Source organism: Pristiophorus japonicus, chromosome 13 (assembly GCF_044704955.1).
Source record: "Pristiophorus japonicus isolate sPriJap1 chromosome 13, sPriJap1.hap1, whole genome shotgun sequence".
NCBI classification, from domain to species: domain Eukaryota; kingdom Metazoa; phylum Chordata; class Chondrichthyes; family Pristiophoridae; genus Pristiophorus; species Pristiophorus japonicus.
This window is the reverse complement of record NC_091989.1, coordinates 148857214-148879342: the sequence shown is the minus strand read 5'-3', so window position 1 is coordinate 148879342 and position 22129 is coordinate 148857214. Positions and strand designations below refer to the sequence as shown.

Here is a 22129-nt window from a genome sequence, read left to right as displayed (position 1 = left end):
GCATGAAATGAGGATCACAATTCAGAGCAAGAAGGCGTCTGGACAATTAAGGAAGCCGGGTAACAAAACAAAAACAAACAAGAAAGAAGAAACCCAAGCAACGCCCTCCACAAAGATGATGGGTCCACCAAAAATTAACCAAGGGTCGGTTACTACAAAAATCCACTCATCTGGGATTCGACCGCCTGCGATAACTATTCAAAAATGCTGGCATATTTATAAGGAAATCTTCTAAAGAAACGACGAGATTCAGTTGGTTAGGAGGATTACGCCTTTTGGCACAGCAATGCGTCTCTACACCTCAAGAGAAAAACAACAGACCTGATGTTTTTTCCAATCTTGCAGCATTGCTCTAATGCTGGAGGGAGGATGCTTGTGTTTTCTGAGCAGTCTGGAGTGGATGGTGCTGAATCAAGGGATCTTCCGAGAAGGATTCTCTCTCTCTCTCCTGATCGCTCTGTTTATAAAAACCCTGTTAGAGGGAACAGGGCTCCTCTCAACCCTTCTCGATGGATTGAAGGCGCAGGAACTTGCGTAATGTTCATGTGCACTTAGAGAATCCCATTGCTCGGATCTGTTACTGCTACAGAGACCAGACTAATCTCTCAACACGGGGATATTTTTTATAGCTTAACCGAGCGTGCTTCTGTGCATTCAGAAAATGGTCAGTGCTGGCTATGCCGAATATGGGGCTGTGTGTACATTTACATCTGCAATTTGGTATTATACTTGTGTTTTGTACCAGCGTTTTTATTTTTTATATATTTGTTTCGAACGTCATACCACTATTTAAAAAAATAAAACGATCAATTCGATATGTAGTTATATTTAATTTTATAAATAATGCATACATTCTGTTTTATATTTTATTGTAACTTTCGTTGCCGAATTGATTCGTATTCCGCGATTCGGAGCTGGAGGCCTACTGCCTATCAATTGGAAGGGCGTCGAGTAAACGTCAGCGTTGTATTTATTGAAATAGATGCAAGCACCAAATGTTACAGTTAGTGTTAAAAACGGTAACGTACATTGCTGGCCATTGTTAAGTTTATGCCCATAGTTCTTTTTAATGAAATTTAACTGTTTTACTCCGTCGATTACGTAAACAAGTTCTGGTTGCACTGTATGTGTGTACTTGCACGTTGCTAAATGATACATTAATCAATAAGGACAAGCCAGCCTTGAGGCAGAATAGGATTATTCTAGTTAGCTCGCTGTTTTCTGGTTACATTTCCTATGCATGGTAATTATTTTCGTCCGGAGCCGCACTGCTTTTATTTTGAGTGAGAAAAAAAATAGACATTAAAGGCAATGACAGTAGCTTCAGTCATCAGAATGTGCTCATGGTGTGTTGCCTGTAACTCGCAATGAGTCTAATTAGCTGTTTCCCTTCCGGCCCATTGCCAGCAAATCAGATCGGCTTAGTTTGTCAAAAATAATCAGTCATCATGAGAAACATGACACACAGTCATGTATGTTTATTTAAATTATTTCTCCTTTTTTGTGTGCATAGCATGTAATCTGTCCCTTTCTATACATTCGTGTGGTGTTTGATATAATCTGTGTTGGGAATCATCCAAGGTGATTGATAGGATGCTTTGTTCGAAACAGAGCCAGAGTGCGAACGGGAGAGACACCATCTGGACACAAGTCTTCTTTACAATTCTATTGCCAAAAAGTCAATTTCAAACAATAGCAAAAAAGCAGAAAAGGTCTATTATTGCATATTTAAATTAACCTAGATTATTTTGTTTGTGTGCCAAAAATATTTATTTTAAGCAAAGGGAAATCTCCCACATCATTAAATTATTCCTCCAGTACTTATAAGAGACAGAGTGATAGGCAAGAAATGCAACAGACAAGGTTAAAGATAGATTTAAAAAAATGAAATCGCATCGTGTAAATCCTTCCTGAGAATTGTGCAATTCTTGTTGTAGGTAATATAGATCACATGGAGCTGAAATCGCCAACTGCCGGTTATGGTTGACAGCACTCAAACAACTCCGAAGATTGGGAAAAATCCGGTGTTAGAATTAGAAGATGTGGGAATCCGCTGGTGAATGTCACTTTCAGACACTCCAACTAGAATAACGAAACCCACCCCAATTAGAAGATGTAGGGACCCGCTAGCACTCCGGCTATAATAACGAACCCCATCCTAATTAGCTGAAGTCTATAATTGTCAGGAGTCTTTAAATCTATTTAAGTGTATTCCGATAGCCCAGAAAACCCAAAAGCGTCCACCAAAAGGTAAATCATTTGCGTGTCTACACCCGAATCAGTAAACAAAAACGAGTGCCACTGATGAAAGAACATTCAAAATTCAAACAAGGCAAGAAATGGAGGATTTTATCTTTCGACCCAACAAACCCATTCCACTTTTATGATCAATCAAAAGGGAGTCGAGCCATATATCGATAATGTAATTGAATTCAGTACCAGCCCACAACATAGCTGAAACTTCTAGTGAAAGAAAATTTGTCAGTACAAGATTTATACAGATGTGTGTTGATCCAGGTGGCACACGATGAGTACATATTGCCAAGAATTGCTGGCAAACGACAAAAGCGTTTGAAAAAAAATCTATTTTAATGTACTTGCTTGGGAAGATTACATTTTTATTTCAAAATAACATTTCTTTTTACCAATAATTATCTTAATGTGAAGCAAAGGAAAGTCTTAAAAATGAATAAAATACACCAATACATTTTAGGAGACAGTCTTGCTAGGAGCGAGCTGTAAACAAACCACAAACATTAAGTGCAGCAAGAAAGCAGGGGAAGGATTAAGGAAAGGAGCTGGCAGAATAAACATCCTACCAGCAAGTAGGTTTTAGTTCACTAATGCTGGACAGTAACATCCCTTAAAATTCAAGGCTTTACTGCATGTCTTTCAGGACCCACATATTCATTCCTGGTGCTTGAGTAGCTTCTGCAACCTGTGAGAGTATTTGAGCTTCAGTGTGTTGGGTGAGTGTGATAGGATGCAAGTTTATGCCAATAATTCCACTCGTTGAGTTACCAATCTCAGTCATGGCATTATGGTGTGGGACAAGTAGAGGTTAGGCATTTTCCATATAGTGGAAGGAAAAATTAAAGAACAGTTCACTCTCAGGCCACTGCAACCAAACATTCATGACCCAGGATCTCTAATCTTCTAAACAATACATGTTCCTGCCTTCTCAGTAGGACCTAGTGTCTAGTGCTGGGAAACAAAATAGAGAGAGGGGGAAAAAGAGAAAAAAATAATGTGCAGTTCCAATGTTATTTTCTTCATTAATCTATAATTATAGACAGGTTGTTACATAATACAATGCAATCTTGCTAGATTCTAAAATTTAATTATTGACACAAATGAATACATTAAAAAAGATAACACAGGTAAACCTAGCAGTGTCAAACATTTTAATTGATTTGAAAATTGTTGCATAATTAAAAGATCTGCTACCTCTTGGTGGTTTACAGAGGCTGAAGGCACAGTACTATATACAATGTAGTGATCTAAAACACTTTAATGTTGTTCTGTTTCTGTTTATCAGTCATTGGGTTAAATCCTGATATTTTGTGTCAGACTCATCGCTGTATCATTAGGACAAAACTCCTTTAGAAATTTGGCAGGCTGCATTCATCAATCTCCGTTGTTGCTGCTACTGATTTGCTACTATAAGTTTTACAATTGTTAAAGATTATTTTGCCTAACCATTTTCAAGGTTATGATGCTAGTTATCATGTCCAGCATAGGCAACAACTGCAATTGTGCAATATTTCCTCAAAAAGAAGGCAGCTAACAGGAAGGTATTAATAAACTCAGGACGACATTAATAAACTTGCAGAATGGACGTGTAATTAGCAAATAAACTTCAATTTAGATAAGTGTGAGGTAGTACATTTTGGTAGGAAGAATAAGGAGGCTACATACACCTTGGAAAATAAGTGTGTAAATGGGGTAGAGGTACAGATACACAAATCACTAAAAGTAGCGATGCAGGTTAATAAAACTATTTTTAAAAAGCAAACAAAGTGCTGGAGAGAAGTTGTGTTAAACTTGAATAGAATCTTGGTTAGACCACACTTGGAGTTTTGTGACCAGTTCTGGTATCTATATTCTAAAAAAAGTACACAAGATTTACTAGAATGATACCAGAACAGAGAATTTAAACTTATCAGGAAAGATTGAACAGGCTGGAGCTCTTTTCTCTAGAAAAGAGAAGATTGAGTGATAACCTGATAGAAGTCTTTAAGATTCTGAAAGGGTTTGATAGGGTAGACGTAGAGAGGATGTTTCCACTTGCGGACGAGACCAGAACTAGGGGCCATAAATATAAGATAGCCACTAATAAATGTAATAGTGGATTCAGGAGGAATTTCTTTACCCAGAGTGTGCTTAGGATGTGGAACTCGCTCCCACAAGGAGTAGCTGAGGCGAATAGCATAGCTGCATTTAAGGGAAAGCTACATAAGCACATGAGGGAGAAAGGAATAGAATGATGGGGTTAGATGAAGAAGGGTGAGATGAGGCTCGTATGAGCATAAACACTGGCATGGACTTATTGGGCTAAATGGCCTATTTCTGTGCTGCAAATGCTATGTAATACTTTGTAATAATATACACGATATCCAGATAGTGTGCATAGATTATTGTTCGCAGCTATGTCTGATAAGAATGCATACACAAATAAGTTTGTAGTCATAACAGAAAGGAAATATCTTAAACAAAATTGGGTTGTTTTATTATCTTTTACTATGAAATTTACATTTACAAAATCTTAATCTAACCATAGGGAGTGCAGCGAAGGTTCACCAGACTGATTCCCGGGATGGCAGGACTGACATATGAGGAGAGACTGGATCGACTGGGCCTGTATTCACTGGAGTTTAGAAGGATGAGAGGGGATCTCATAGAAACATATACAATTCTGATGGGACTGGACAGGTTAGATGCGGGAAGAATGTTCCCGATGTTGGGGAAGTCCAGAACCAGGGGACATAGTCTAAGGATAAGGGGTAAGCCATTTAGGACTGAGATGAGGAGAAACTTCTTCACTCAGAGAGTTGTTAACCTGTGGAATTCCCTACTGCAGAGAGTTGTTGATGCCAGTTCATTGGATATATTCAAGAGGGAGTTAGATATGGCCTTTATGGCTAAAGGGATCAAGGGGTATGGAGAGAAAGCAGGAAAGGGGTACTGAGGGAATGATCAGCCATGATTTTATTGAATGGTGGTGCAGGCTCGAAGGGCCGAACGGCCTACTCCTGCAACTATTTTCTATGTTTCTGTTTCATATCCAACTAATATTCAGAGTGTTGGAATGTTATTTTTGCTAATATAGAAAAAGGAAAATGTGACCAAAGACAAACTGACACTTCCAAACATTTTTATTTCAAATAGTTTTGCTACTCTAGGCATTATTTTGTGTATCTGTCCGTTTCCAATGAAAGCTATCAGAATTACATCAGCTCCTGCTTGCAGGCTTTATGTACATCAACACTTTTTCCTGTTCGAGGTGTATGTTGTTGGTGAGGTGAATTCCAGGAGTACGTCTAAGTGGGCATGATTGGAGTATAAGCCTCAAAAGCACTTGTGTTGTGTTGCAGCTGGGATGTCTTTGAATTAAAAGAAGAATCCCAGTCTTTGGATAGGGCCAAGATGGTTGCTACTGTGAAAGAGTCCGACAGATGGTGCAGTTTGATCATCACAAAATCTCAGAGGTGCGCTTGTGAAATGAAGACAGTGACATTCTTGTAATCTCTGGGACCCATATATCGGCAGATACGTTTGTTTAGTCACAAACTCCTGCACATGGTCTCTATTTGGTTTCCAGCTTGAAAAATATCTAGCAAATCATTGATGTGAAGGCTCAGGTGGCCAAGATCAGAAGAGGAATACCCAATTCTTAAAAATGCTGTGCTTCTTTATAGTATTCTGCAAAATGTAGGAAACACAGTTCATGCATTCCTTAAGGGTACATGTTAGGAACCTGAGGCAAATTTGGTAAGTTATAGCATTGTGTTTGTGCAACTAGCATTTTAGCTAATATAAGCATCAACAATAGTGAATAGATTATTCCATCTTGGACAATACTTAGTATTTAGCAGTACTTGTGCAGAAATGCTGACCCAGTTATAGAGGTATTTATTTTGTTTGATGCAGGCTATAGTGTATGGATCAGTGCCAAAGGGCATAGTCTATACATGTCCAGCTGGAGCTTACTCTTTATATTGAACGTAAAATTCCAATGTGTGCCTTAGCTTGTTGTGTAATGTTTGTTTTTGATGATTTGCTCTCTATATGGCCGTCCATTTAACAAAGGATTGATTACTGCTGTCATCACATAATCTAAAGAACATAACCTTACTTTTGTATACTTGGTCCGAAAAAAAGCCCAGTTTGATACTTTCTAGAGTTTTGTTACCTGGGCTTCTGGGAAATCTGGACAATTCAGATAACAGAATATTTGATTCTCTACCATCTGTCCAAGTTAATCTGCTTCTGTATAAAGGCTGAAAGATTTGTCCCAAACTTTGGCACAAGAGCAAGAAACAAATAACTTTTAGCCAAGGAAAAACAAACTGATGCAATGCCATAGTTCCTGGGGCTTTATAGGAAATGGGATTTGGAGATTTTGAACAGCACTACTTATCTGCATTGTTATGACAATAATTTACATTTGCACACACAGCACATTGAGCACATTTTCCAGATACTACAGCTGGGCATATTAGATCACTGAGTGCAGTGAAGAGAGGAAAAACTGGACAGAAAGGGTTGTACACATTTAAGGAGGCTTGCCTAATTTTCCATCCATTTAAATTAATGGTAAGAAAATTTGATGGGCTTCTTTATAATGGGTGATCTTCCCTGCTCAATTTTCTTCTATTTATGCACACAGCTGATCTAATAAGACCAGGCACAAAGACGGGAAAATCTGCACCAGTTTCCCCAGAACCTAACAAGCTTGCCTATACTCTGATGGCTGGAGGATGCAAATTCAAGAAGAGACAGTCAGTTTTTTAATTGTTTAGGGTTCACTCTTATCCATGTATCATGGTTTACTATCTCATAGTTAAACCTTTTATAATTACACAGATCTTGGTTTCTTATTTTCTGGTTTGTTTCATACAGATCTCTTATAACAGGTGGTATGGGGTCAGTTTTGGATAAAGTGGCTAACTCAGCATTGTAACTCCACTGAAGACCATCTAATTTATGAAAGTGTCTGTGTGAAATTCCATTTTGCAAAGAGGACTGGTATTCATGCTCTGTAACTGCATCCATTTCAGCTTTAGGTGGTAGCTTGTAGGTACCATCTAAAGATGCCAAAACAAACAAGACCTGGCTGTTGAACAAAGGAAAAGGACAAACAGTCTTGCATAAACCGATAAAAAAGAGTGTCGGAAAGGTGGTGTGAACAATGTGTTTGTAAAGTGGGGTAATCCTGTGATCCTTGACCTTTAAGCCCACCTCTTTTTCAAGGAAAGGAAAAGAATAGTTATAACCAGTGCAGAACATGAATACATCTGCAGGATACTCCACTCCATCGTTACAAATCACCCCAGTCTCTGAAAACCTGTTCACACCTTTGACTAGCAGGACATTTGTAGGTAGCATTGAGGAGATTCGTGAACGATTGTGTATCAAGACAACTTGTTTTGCAACTGAGCACAATTCCAGTGCTATATCAATCCCAGATGGACCAGCACCAAGCAGAACCAGATTCTTCCCAGTGAAAGGCTCAGCAAACCTGTAGTCATGACTGTGCATTATCTGTCCTTTGAAACGTTCAGTTTCCGGGATGTGTGGGATGAAAGGGTCAGAATAGTGGCTGAAAATACAAAATTTAAAACAGACTAAAAACTTGATTATTGCAACATTTTACAAACCACTAAATATAACAAGATATCTCATAACTCAAAGATTTACAAAAACTTATTAACTAGGTCTTCATGTGTTTAATTGATTAACAGTTGTAGATTTGATTTACAAATTTCTCACTTATTACAATTTAATTGTTAAGGGAACCATGGTCCGGATTTTGCCGTCAGCGGTGAAGAAACGGTGCTTGCCACTCATCATGCTTACAGCTGCCCACAGATTTTTTGTGGGCTTTTGAGTGGCAATTTATGGTAATTAGAGATCCTTTGCAGCACGGCGCCCTCTACAGGGGATCTGTGGCGTGTGTGCGGGTCAAGCAACAGCATGTCTCTTTAACCAGATTAAAGAATCTTCACCGATACACGCAGAGTCTAAACCAGGAAGTATAAATTAGAATATTTAATTCAATGTAAAATCATGTACAGAAAGCAAAATAATGAGAGGGAAAGAAAGATGGGATTGAGAGAGAGAGAGAGAGAGAGAGATAAGAGATGAAATGAAAAAGTAAAAACATTAATTTTGATTTAAAAAAAATTAAATCTCCAACAATAATTACATTCTGAAGGAATGAGACACCGCATTTGCAAAATTAAATTTTCTGCGCCAGAGATGTCATTTTGCAGTAATTAAGACTTATCACACAGTTAAAAATTCACTTACACCTGAATGCACCGGCCTTACTTTTTCTGTCATGTTTAGTGGGCAAGTACTGCAACTTCACGCCTTCATGTATTTTAATGCCAAAGCTATCAGCAAGGTATTGGTGTAGCGAAGCTTGTGGAGGAGCAGGGCAAATAGGACAACAGTTTCCGGAATTCCATGTTTAACTACGCATGTGCAGACTCCGAAAGTTGCTGTCTGATTACGGCATCATAACGGTGAGTGCTAATAGCCTCACCGTTATTCCAATCACAAAATCGGAGCGTGCACATTGTGCAGTTGTTTTACTAATAAAGGATTAAATGCATTCAATGGTAGTAATGGTAATATCATTTACATCATAGTCTGTAGGCAGCCCCATCCTGCTTCTTTCAACTGTGACAAATGTATTTAATTGGATTGATAGGTAATATATCTTACAGCTACAATGCTTCACATCAGATAGCATTTAGAGCCCGTCCCATCCTCTGAGTCAAAGGTGGCTGTGAAGAAGTGGGCTGTCAAAATTACGTGGAAAATGAGCGTGGGGGAAACATTTTAGAAATCTTAGAAACAAAAATAAGCATTTCACACTGCAGACTCACCCATTACAAACAATAACAGAATCAAATCTCTCCGTACTACGGCAGTGACTGTTCAGATTCAAAGATGTTACTTCCCATGAACTCTGAGCATCTCCAGTGGTTCCAGAAACAGGATTCAATCGTTCAACATGCGTGTGAAACTGTGAAAAGATTTGCCAAGTATTCACACATCTCTCGTAGATGCAAATATAATAAATCTTAAAAAAAAACTCTACCCTCCAGAGTCCGTCCTTTCAAGCTTAATGTAGATTTGTTTCTGGAACCACGCAATGTGTCAAAGATTTGGGTGGGTGGGGGGTTTATAATATGGGGCATGAAGAAAGAATTTAAGTGAAGATTAAAAGGGCTATTTGAATAAACCTAACAAAATACAGCCACCAGGACTGCTCCACGAGCCCAAAACCTGTACCACAGGAGCAATGAGCTACCCTCACCAGTTGCTGCAAGGCCAGCTCATGAATGTTATTTAAACATGCTTCCTGCGCAGCTTGAGCCTTGCACAAGGAACATAATGAAGGAACGCTAGCAGAATTGTAATAGCTGCTAAAAATGAAAGGGTTATGGCCATTTAAAGGCAAGTGTGTGCATAATGCCCACACAACAATAGGGCATATTCAAGATACAATGTGTAATTAAAAGCTTTGTTACACTCCATCTTCCAAGAGCTTCAGATTGGTCGCTTGTCAACCATCCCCTGTATTTTGCAACAGTGTGGTGACATTGAATAACCGAGCAGTGTGAAAAGTGATGCTGGCTATCTTGATCAATGACTCAAATCTGCAGCCTTAAGAAGCTTGCACATGAAATGAGTGTTGAGCACTTCAGCTCACTGAAATAGACGAATGCCAAATTGCAGGCAAAAATAAATTGATGTACAACCTGCTTGCCCAATTCAATAATCCCTGCATACCAGTTGCACACACAATCTGTTGCACGGTACCACCGAATTGGCCTTAATAGTTTATCCTCAGGGAGGGAGAAGAAATCCGAGAGAGTCACCTCTTGCATAACTCATTCAGGAATGCTGGTGATAGAAGCCTGGAACAGGTTGTTTGCTACTTTCCACCAACAGCAAGAATGATGAAAGACACTGGTCGGTAGAGAAGGGAACAACATAGGAACTGGAGTAGGCCATTCAGCCCCTTGAGCCTGTTCCACCATTCAGTTGGCTGATCTGTACTCAACTCCATCTACCCACCTTGGTTCCGCAATCTTCAATACCCTTGTCTAACAAAAATTAGGGAAGGATATATTTGTTTAAGAACCATCATCTAGAACAATGGTTTGGTTAAAATACAAATATCTCCTCAGCTTCAAAGCAATGTTATCATCCAGTCTGAAGTTAAACCTCCTTCGCTATACTTTGGGTAGGAATTTTTACCAATTAACAGTTCAGAACTGAAACGATCAGGGCCCAACCCCCCCCTGTGACTTTAGAGAAGTGATAACGTTCTCAACAGTGCAGCATTTCCTGTGATCTTTTTGATTCTTGTTCCCTTCTGATCCATTTTAGATTAACTTATTTGCACTTTACAACAGCACTAGTGCAACATTTAATACTAATACCTTTATGTGGGGTTGAATTTCAAAATGATCAGTGTATTGCTCCAGGTATGACCTCACATCAGTGTGATGAATGAAAGAAGGGAGGCGAGTATCAAATAGAAAATCCGGGAAGCACATGACCTCTTTTGGAAGGTTTGTCCTAAACAAAAGATAAGAAACAAAAACAACACCTTGGGAATTAAATACATTGTCACTCAACAAGTGAGAATTGATTTCCACATAATAAGCAGATATTATTGGGGCCAATTTCAGACTTTGTGCTGCAAGTGGGGAACCTTGTCCATTGGGGACAAGTATCAATAATTTGATTGCACAGGATTTTCCAACTATTTAAATGAGTAGCCAGAAAAAACACAAACAGTGCACATCTGAGTTTTTGACCTACACTTCTAGTGCTGAGGTTCCTTTGCAGGAGCATAAAGTTGAAAATTAACCCTTGTCTACTCATATTAATTGAATCTTTTTGAATCCCAGAGTATAAAATGTAATAAACTACCATTGTTTGATTACAAACTGGATCCCAGTGGTAGACAAGTGTTGGTTATAGGCTAAAATAAAACAAAGGTTTAATGTAATTGGCAAAAGAACCAGAGGCAGGAGGAAAAGTTACGCAGCGAGTTGTTATGATCTGGAATGCACTGCATGGGAAGCAGATTCAATAATACCTTTTAAAAACAAACTGAATAAATACCTGAAAAAATTAAAGGGTTATGGGGAAAGAGTTTGGGAATGGGACTAATTGGATAGCTCTTTCCAAGAACCAGCACAGGCACGGAGGGCCAAATGGCCTCCTGTGCTGTATCATTCTATGATTCTATGAACAAATGCTGCAAATATACAATTAGTCTATCACTATCTGAAAAGATAGGTTAATATTTCAGGTGGTCTCCACTGAAATGTTAATGTATTTTTCTCCTTTCAGATGCTGATGGATAGACTACTTTCCCCATTCTTGTTTTTCTTTTCTGATTTCTAGAGCTTCCAGTACTTTTTCTTTTTGCCTTTTTTTAAAGTTAGCTAAGAGCTTGTGTTTGCAGATACCATCTCTGTCATTGATTTTTTTTAAGGGCTGTAGTAAAGCTGACACTAGCACCATTAAAACTTTACAAGTTTAGTTGTTTTGTTTATCCCCAAGTGTTGAGTAATTTGTTACCAAATACAGTTATGGAGCAGAAAAATGCCCAAAGCTGAATTTGGATTATTTTCCACCACCACAATTTAGAGTTCGAGCATCTGTGCACCTACCAGGTAAAAAGACAGAGATACAAGTAACAGACAATCTCAAAACACTAAGATCAATTGGAAATTGGCAAATCAGTCTGAAAGAACAGAAAACAGTTGTATTTCTATAGTGCCCTTCAGGTCATTAGGATATAGCAAAGCACTTTACAGTCATTGAATTCCTGTTGAATTGAAGTTACTGTTTTGCACATAAACACAGCTTATGCACAATTTGCAAACAGCAATGAGATGAATGATCAGTTAATCTGTTTCAGTGGTATTGGTAGAGGAATGTTGGCCAGAACAACTTATTTTGAATAGCATCACAAGATCTTGTATGCCCAATTCAACAGATGGGGCCTTGGTTTAATATCTCATGTGAAAAACCGTACCTTCAACAATGCAACACTCCCTCAGCACTGCTAATGGAAAATCAATCTAGCTGTCGTCTCTTTCTCATTTCTCTCCCAATCTCCATATTCCTGTCCATTTCCCCTTGTCTGTCTCTCTGTGTCTTACCTTCTCCCAACTGTCTTCACCACAAGGCTCTGTTTGCTCACCAACATCTTGTAGATTTACCTGTTGGCCCTACATCTACCAGCCAGGTTCCTTGGACACCAACTTCTAAATGGGCCTGGACTTCCATTCCAATCAGAATCTGATTCCAACCAGTCTTTTCTTCCTTGCTATTTAAGATTGTGTCTCTACGAGGTTCCTCTTTCTCCAAGTATTGACTATCATCTTCCCTACAGGATCAGGATTACACACTGTTCCACTAGCTAGGCAAAGTGGTTGATACCTGGCTCCTTTATTGATCCCTGTCATTCAACTGGGCCTCTTCTTGTAGTTGGATGGTGTCTATTATGACCACCACCATTTGCCTGGAACTGGATGTTTTTACATTACTTCCTGGCTCTCAACTACTCTTTTTACTTTTGACTTGATTTACCTGTTGCTCTCAGGTTCTTTATCCAAACTGTCCATTACCTGCTTACATCTATGGTATATTTATTTAACAGAATTCTCAATTTGCTTGCATATTTTGCCTGTTGCTTCAGATAGGAACCCACAATTCTTTTCTCCTGCTTCGGGCCTTTTGTTCTTCTCGATCAACTGTGCATCCTTTTCAGCTCCCTATTGCCCAGTACTCTCTGTCCAATATCACTCCTCCTACCCTTCATTCCTCCTTAGCTTCCTTCTCTCCTGTCAGGAATCTTATATCCTCCCTCAATTAACCTACTATTTCTCTCTGTGCCTCCTTGGCATTCTTTGCTGGGATTATCACAGCATTTATTGCTGGGTTCTCTCAGTATCAATCGCAAACTGTTCCATCCTCTGCTCTCCGCTGGAAGTGTTCCTCAGGTCGATTCCTCTTGCTTTCTCCCTATCCCACTTAGCCATCCTGTACTGCCCACCCCAACCCTACCTGCAAATCCACAATTGCTGCCCATCTCTGCTTTCCTCTCCAGAATATTATCTTTTTAAAAATTCATTTCTGGGATGTGGGTGCCGCTAGCAAGGCCAGCATTTATTGCCCATCCCCAATTGTCCTTGAGAAGGTGGTGGTAAGCCACCTTCTCAAGTCCTTGTGGTGAAGGTACTCCCACAGTGCTGTTATGGAGGGAGTTCCAGGATTTTGACCCAGTGATGATGAAAGAACGGCGATATATTTCCAAGTCAGAATGGTGTGTAACTTGGAGGAGGACTTGCAGGTGATGGTGTTCCCATGTGCTTAATGCCCTTGTCCTTCTAGCTGGTAGAGGTCGCATGTTTTGGAGGTGCTGCCAAAGCCTTGGTGAGTTGCTGCAGTGTATCTTGTAGATGGTACACACTGCAGCCATGGTGCGCTGGTGGTGCAAGGAGTGAATGTTGAAGGTGGTGGATGGGATGCCATTCAAGCAGGCTGCTTTGTCCTGGATGCGGTCAAGCTTCTTGAGTGTTGTTGGAGCTGCACTCATCCAGGCAAGTAGAGGGTATTCCATCACACTCCTGACTTGTGCCTTGTAGATGGAAGGAAGGCTTTGGGGAGTCAGGAGATGCGACACGTGCCACAGAATACCTACCTCTGATCTGCTCTCATAGCCACAGTATTTATGTGGTTGGTCCAGTTAAGTTTCTGGTCAATGGTGACCACCCCCCTCAGGATGTTGGTGGTGGGGGATTCGGTGATGGTAATGCCATTGAAAGTCATGGGGCAGTGGAATATGACTCGCTTGTTGCAGATGATCATAGCCTGGCACTTGTGTGGCACGAATGTTACTTGCCACTTATTAGCCCAAGCCTGAATGTTGTCCAGGTCTTGCTGCATTCGAGGAGTTGTGAATGCAACTGAACACTGTGCAATGAAAATTCCCACTTCTGACCTTACGATGGAGGGAAGGTCATTGATGAAGCAGCTGAAGATGGTTGGGTCTAGGACATTGCCTAAGAAACTCCTGCAGCCATATCCTGGAGTGGAGATGATTGGCCTCCAACAACTATAACCATCTTCCTTTGTGCTAGCTATGACTCCAGCCAGTGGAAAGTTTTCCCCCTGATTCCCATTGACTTCAATTTTACTAAGGCTCCTTGATGTCACACTCAGTCAAATGTTGTCTTGATGTCAAGGACAGTCATTCTCACCTCATGTCTGGAATTCAGCTCTTTTGTCCATGTTTAGACCAAGACTGTAATGAGGCTGGAGCCAAGTGGTCCTGGCAGAACCCAAATTGAGCATCAGTGAGCAGATTATTAGTGAGTAAGTGCCGCTTGATAGCACTGTTGACAACACTTTCCATCACTTTGCTGATGATTGACAGCAGACTGATGGGATGGTAATTGGCTGGATTGGATTTGTCCGGCTTTATGTGGACAGGACATACCTGGGCAGTTTTCCACATTGACGGGTATATGCCAGTGTTGTAGCTTGGCTAGAAGCGTAACTAGTTCTGGAGCATTAGTCTTCAGCACGACACCCGGGATGTTGTCGGGGCCCATAGCCTTTTCTGTATCCAGTGCGCTCAGCCGTGAACATGGCATTGTTGTTCATTATCTCTACCGGATGATGCCATCAACATAATTATACTCACTAAAATATGACTCATGGTTCGCACAAAGAAATTAGGACTCTTGGTACAGTGGATAAAATGAGATGAAAGATTTTTTTTTTTTTTAAAAAGGCTAAGGAACCATACAAGGATAATTTTTAAAAGGGCTCGCTTTTTAATGCAGTCCAGAACTAAGTGGGGTAGCCTAGAGGTCAGTGTTGGGTGCCCTTCTCCATTATATTTATTAAGGATCTAGAGGGGAACATAGACAACATGTCCATTAAATTTGCAAATGATATAAAATTGTTTGATCGAGTAAGCACCTTAGACAAAAATAGATGACAAATGGATTTTGATAAATCAGGAAAGTGAGCCCAAGATTGAATAGATTGGGAAACTGGGCCCAAGACTGGAAAATGTCCTTTGATGTAGCCAAATGTTCAGATATGCACATAGGTAAACAAATGGGCATGAGTAGAACATGAATCAGTGTCCGTTAAAGGTAAATAAGAGAGGGAATGTTTTTCTAGTGATCATTGATCACATCTTCAAGATTCAAGCTCAGTGTCAGCAGGTCATGGTCAAAGCAAATAGGGTTCTGGGTTGTGTTGTACAGATTATTCAGAGTACCGTGTCCAATTTTGGTCCTCCCAACCTTTACAAAGGACATGGCTGTGCGGAAGAAGATGCAGAAAATAGCAACAAGGATGATCGCTCATCTGAGATTGTTAAGTTATGAAGATAGATTTGATGCCTTGGGTTCATACTTGCTGGAGGGAAACAAATCTGAGGGAATCTGATTAAAGTATTTAAAATTATTGAAGTGAATGGTGTGTTTGAACTTATGAGGTCCGTTAGAATGAAGAATCACCCATACAGCGTGAGGAAGCAGGGTGAGGAGGTTGGATGTCTGGAAGTTTTACTTTTCCCAGAGGGTGATTAACCTGTGGAACAGGATTTTAGTGGAGGTAGTGAGGATGGGTTTCTTACAGTCCTTCAAGAAGGCATTAGATGTATTTCTGGAAAATTAAGCGAACACAGCAAAGGGAAAGCAAGATTTAATTATTCTGGAAAATAATGCATGCACATCGGAGCTCTTGGGGTTTGTCTGATGCCCCATGGGAAGTTGGAGAGGAATTTCTAACAAAGGACTCCTTAATTGGATACCAAAAGCATGGCATGCCTACTTTGGATTACTTCCAAGGAAGCATCCAAAATTAAAGTTAGTCAGGCATTCATATATATCTTAGTTTTGTCATTAAGCCTGCTGTCCCAGCTTCCTCTGGGAAGAGGAGCCTCCAGCTGCACTAATCATCTGCCAAAATGAGGTCTAGCTAACTCTGTCTGCAGATGCAAATATTCAGGCAGTGGGTGGGCACAGAGGATCTCTTTTGCAGTCCAACTTTCCTGGCAACCCTCCACAGGTCCTCCACTTCTTCCAGACATGCCAAATAGGGCAGAATGTCCCATTTGGAAATCCATTCGTGCAAGTAATGGTGCTGGAGGTAAAATATTACTTTATAACAATTGGTAAAAAGGCTCATGACAACAAAATGCTAACAGAAAAAAGGCTTAAGAAATGGCTGAAATATATTTACCTTTGTGTGTCCTTACTGTGGTCTAGCAACCCTGGATAGCTATTTCACATAGCTGTAATTTACAGTTCACATCCTGTATACCATAATGCTGGGAAATGGCATGCAGACAGACATACCCCCAAATATTGAAATGAAGTATTTAAGGCAGGCACTTTCATTTCTACTGGACTTGTCAACCAGAAAATATGCCAGTGCACAAATTGGACAGAATTCTAACAAGGTAGAAATTCAATTTCTGACTGTTCAATTGTTACCTAAAAAAAATCATCAGCCAGTAAGAAGCAATAAATTTAGGGTTATGACTTAATGCAATCAGAGGAAACACTTTTTGCATTATTGGGACTGGCTGGCACCAAGTTCCCATCTTAGATTTTTTGAAAGCATGAAATTAAAGACTGTCAACAGTTCTTACACTTCAGTCATTAAAGTACACTGGGGTCAGTCACACAAAAGGCAATATTTAAAGCCCAAAGTAAAAGTTACTGACTTCATATCAGCAAGAGTTTATTTTTGGAACCAAATCTGGTATCTGCTTGTACCCAGCTAGGATTCTACATCCACTAGAGGCTAATGCTGAGTCACAGTTTGTCTTTAGGAGTGGAGAGCTCAGATAACAGCAGTGTAAAAAGTGAACTACTCCGCAATCTCTACATGTAAGTATGCCCTGATTCCTGAAATCATAGATTTCTTTTTAAATAGTTCTAATGTCTCTTTCCAAAGCTGCCCCACCCCACCAACAACTTAGCTTTCTGTTAACTGTTCCAATTAAGTCAACTGGGAAAGTATCATTCCATTCCTCCACATTATGTTTTGTTTAAAAATAAAATCTAGGACAGCCTGTTCGCTACAACATTGCAGTTAGAACTGGGATCAAATTCCAATCCAGGCATGATATTCAAGCTTAGGCTTCTTATAAAGGGAAGATTTTACTGGTGTTGGCCAGGTTATTTGTGGGAGGAAGGAAAAGCTGGTATTAGGAATCCCTTTGTGCATGACTCAGGTGACCTCCTGGGAGATGATCGAACATTTGCACTGAGATATTCACAAACTTCATTATCCCACTCAGTCATCCAAGGAGGACAGTGTGGATATAAGCTGGTGTGAGGAAAAGACCAAAGAAAGGAAAAAATGAGAAACCCATACATAAAGCTCAAGCTGTAAAAGACTGGGAAACTCTCTTTACACTACCAGTGAGAATAGTAAATTTAAAGCTTCACTGAATAAGTTTACAGTTCAATTTAAATAACTTTTAGAAATGCAGTAAAACTGAACATCAACTGCATAAGATTACCACCTTGAGGATGGTCTTTGAAAGGTAGAATTATAATGAACCACCTCGCAGAATTAGGCAAGTACCTCCACAAGGGGAATAATATGTATTTTCTGAAGGCATAAAGCTAAAAAACAAATCTATTTTTTTATTTTTTACTGAAATGGGCTGGAATATACAAGGTGAAAATATAAACTAAAACAATAATCAAAATGTGAGCCAAGCAGACAAAAGCACAGAAACAATAAAAGTTAGTACGTTCTTAAAAGTTATTACACATGATAATTTTTCTTTAAAATTGCAAGTGTAAAATCTGGGTACCTTGTAATTGAAGTAGCTCAACCAAAATGTTATTCAAATTAATTTGGCTTAATGTTATCAGTTCTTGACTTTTCTTCATGATGCAGCATGGAATAGAAGCTGGATGTTCCACATCCTTCAAGTTTATACTATACAGACATATTAGAAATCTCAATAGTAAGGAGAAAATAGAGACTTGTATATGGTAGCACTGATTTCTATTAACTTTGAAGAGGAATTCTCTTTGCCGTTTCTGACTAATCAACTAAAGGTTACTGCTTAGATTATCACTGTTTAACAGGCACTAATTTCACGATACGTAGAGGGCTATTTCATTTAGTTGCACCTGATTTAAATTAGTTATCAGTTTTTTTTCTCTCCAGTTTGCTCTCCTGGCTGAGGTACATTTCAACAGCTGCCAGCCACCTTCTGCCCTTGATTATCATGTGTGAGCCTAGACAGTTCGCATGCTAATCAACTGCAGATAACATCATGACTGTGCCAGATCCAGTTGTCATCCAATACTCACATGTACATTTTTCTGCAATTATCAGTGGGCAGCAATCCGTTGCACGTATCCTGGATGATTTCCCTCCCCCACCTTTTTAAAACCCACGGGTACTGACTCCAATTTGAGAACGTTTACCACTATCCACTGAAATTGGCTAAGGCAGTACAGACACAGCCCTGAACTTGGGGTTTTCATCTGGCTCAGAACAAAGCCTTCATTTGTCTCCTTTCTGATTATGGCTACTTCTTTCCACCCAATTAGTGGGATAGGCACAGGAGCTTAGCAATCCTTCACAGCAGCTGATAATGCAAATGCATTCAGACACTGGAGAATGTGAATTCAAAATCCTCTTCCTCCTTTCCATAGCCTCACTCCAATCCTCACACTCTTCAGTCTACTTACTCCCCAACTCTGCTCCTAGGGTGGTACACCCATCTCCATAAGCCTTTACAAAACTTACCTCTCTGACCACATTTTTAGTCACTTCCCCTAACCTTCTCCCCATTCTTACGGTATCCAATTCACACCTTTGCAAAGTATTGGTACTTTTGAGACACTAAGTAAATGTAAGTTGATGTTATTTTTGGTAATCCCACAGTAATATAAACACCATCTTCTAGAAAACAAAAAAAATAATGATATACATCTATGCAGCCCATGAGAACAAAAACAAGTACACCCCTGCACTGCTGTACCTGGATTGCTTTGCTGAATTGACACCACGACCACCAGATGGTGCAACCTACTAAATACGGAACAAAACGCAAACGGCCGATTCATGTCATCTGGATTACTCTCGCAGGCGAAGGCAAAATCCAAAGGGCATTAGAAGGGCGAGACCCTAACATGATGCACCAACAGCAGGATCTAGGTTTGTGTTCATGAAATGTTATCTAATAGGTACTTCAAAAATAGCCTTTCATTTAGATTGCGGAGTTACAAATGCAATCCCATAAAACAATTTTTAAGCACTCATAGCTTTAAGCAATCATGACTTTAAATATTGGCACAATGTTACGCAATAGACAAAATCCGTGAATCTTTTGCACTCAGATAACATTTACCAGAAAAGTGCTTCATATTACCGTCCTGTTAGTTTGGCACGTGATGCACATTACCTTAAATCCCTGTACATGCTGGCATGTATTGGCAGACCATTGTCATCCTTTCTTACTCTGTCCGTGTAAACCCAGGTGCCTCCAACACAGTCAGACTGCTCATACACCACAGGGGGAGCGAAGATCTGTGGCCTGGCCAGTAGGTGACGAGCAGCACAGAGTCCACTCGCCCCTGCTCCTAATACCGCGACTTTCATCTTGTGAAAGCTCATTATTCGTGACTTTACAAAAATGTGAACTTTAATCATTTCCCAGGTCCTTTTACGTGATGGGCTTTTATTTGTCCAACGCGCTGCCTGTTGCTGGAGATCTTTTATTTAAGGTTGTGTGACACTCTTGATTCCAGTAAAATTACATCTCATTAACGGAGAAATAAATTAATAATTTTAGTACTGAAACTGAGAACGTATTCCCTTTAAATGTCTTGTGGTTCCGACAGAGCTGACAGGTCTGCTGCACTGCTCCGCGTCGCCGATTGCTGGATGTTCTTTGTAAACCGAAAGCTGCTGTCAATCATCAGCTGCTGTGGGTGTTACCAGAGGAAAGAGGCAACGCATTTTCTTAACCTTTTGAGAGGTCTCTGAAGATGGTTTAACCCGTATTTTTTCTTAGAACATTTTGCGCAGCTTCTATTGCAATTTTAAAATTTATTTTTCCTCTTAATTGTTAGTATCCTCCCACCCCTTTTCACCGCCCGTGTGCAAAAAACGTCTGCGCACACTTAAGTGTCCGACTGGTCTATTTCTTTCATGGCTCCTGAGGGAGTTAACCGTTGCTGTTAATGGATCCATAGACGTTGGCAACCCTCTCGCACCTCATCCAAATAACCCCTTCATGTGTTAGTCTAGACAGTGCGTGTACACAGGCTATGGCACTTTTCAGCAGGGTCGCTAGATGGCGAACAGGAGTGGGAATTCTAGCTGACTTGTCCTTTCTGGCCACCATCATCATACGCAGTCCCTCGGAATCGAGGAAGACTTGCTTCCACTCTTAAAATGAGTCCTTAGGTGGCTGAACAGTCCGATACGAGAGCCACAGACTCTGTCACAGGTGGGACAGATAGTCGTTGAAGGAAGGGGTGGGTGGGACTGGTTTGCCACACGCTCCTTCCGCTGCCTGCGCTTGATTGCTGCGTGCTCTCGGCGATGAGACTCGAGATGCTCAGCGCTCTCCCGGATGCACTTCCTCCACTTAGGGCAGTCTTTGGCCAGGGACTCCCAGGTGTCAGTGGGGTTGTTGCACTTTTATCAGGGAGGCTTTGAGGGTGTCCTTGTGATATTTCCTCTGCCCACCTTTGGCTCGTTTGCCGCGAAGAAGTTCGAGTAGAGCGCTTGCTTTGGGAGTCTCATGGCATGCGGATAATGTGGCCTGCTCAGCGGAGCTGATCAAGTGAGGTCAGTGCTTCAGTGCTGGGGATGTTGGCCTGGTCGAGGACGCTAACAGTTGTCCTCCCAGGCCTGAGCACAACTGGATTGCAATTTTCGAAGCCAAACTGCTGCCCCAGCTGAAATCAGCTCACTACCTACAGACTGGAGATGAAACCTAGGACTTTATGACCACTGGGACAATTGCAATATATGCAACTGTTTAAATGTATTTTGCAAAAGTGGGGCAATTAATGTCAAAAAGCAGGCTGCAAATTGTACACATGCACGATTCATGTGGTAATGTCCCATGTGCGTCTCTTGAGCTCTTCAATTGATGGTCAAGTTGTCGTATTTGAATCACAATGAGCACAACCCAGTATCACAAAAATCTCCTACTGACATACCACCAGCTCTATGATTCAACTTTGTGATAAGATTGCAAATTTACTGCAACAAAATTGCATCATGGGACTAGTGGTATAGACATATACAGGTTGAGCGTCCGAAATATGGAGTTTCAAAATTCGGACTGTTCCAGAATCTGGACACCAGGCCGATCCATGCGGGGTCATCCAGAAACCGGAAAATGTTCCGAAATCTGGACTCCCTCTGCCCTCGGCGGCCCGACCTTGTACCGGCCCTCGGTGGCCTGACTTTACTCTGGCCCTCGGTGGCCCGCCGTCGCCCCCTTACCACGGCAGCCCGACTTCCACAGCCCGACTTCACCCCCTTATTTCAGCGGCCTGACCTCGCCCTGGCCCTCGGTAGCCCGACCTCGCCTCGGCTTTCGACCTTGCCCTAGCTCTCGGCGATCTGACCTCGCCCCCTTACCTCGGCGGCCCGATCTCGGCAGCCCAACTTCACCCCGGCCCAACCTCGCCCGGTCCTCGGTAGCCCGACCTCACCCCAGCTCTCGGCAGCTCGACCTCGCCCTGGCTCTCGGCGGCCCGACCTCACCCCAGCCCGACCTCGCCCGGTCCTTGGCAGCCCGACCTTGCCCGGTCCTCGGTGGCCCGATCTCTCCCCGGCTCTCGGC

General features: G+C 41.0%; 1 protein-coding gene across 1 annotated transcript; it reads right to left on the bottom strand.

Annotated features, from left to right (window-relative positions):
• Positions 1-2606: 2606 nt before the first annotated feature.
• LOC139278885 (uncharacterized) lies at positions 2607-20296 on the bottom strand. The gene is made up of 4 exons (XM_070898110.1): positions 19727-20296; positions 10683-10821; positions 9117-9256; positions 2607-7822 (listed from the first exon to the last, which is right to left on the bottom strand). Exons 1-4 carry the CDS (start codon positions 19972-19974, stop codon positions 7003-7005), a joined length of 1347 nt encoding a protein of 448 aa, XP_070754211.1. The 5' UTR covers positions 19975-20296; the 3' UTR covers positions 2607-7002.
• Between the last annotated feature and the right edge of the window lie 1833 nt (positions 20297-22129).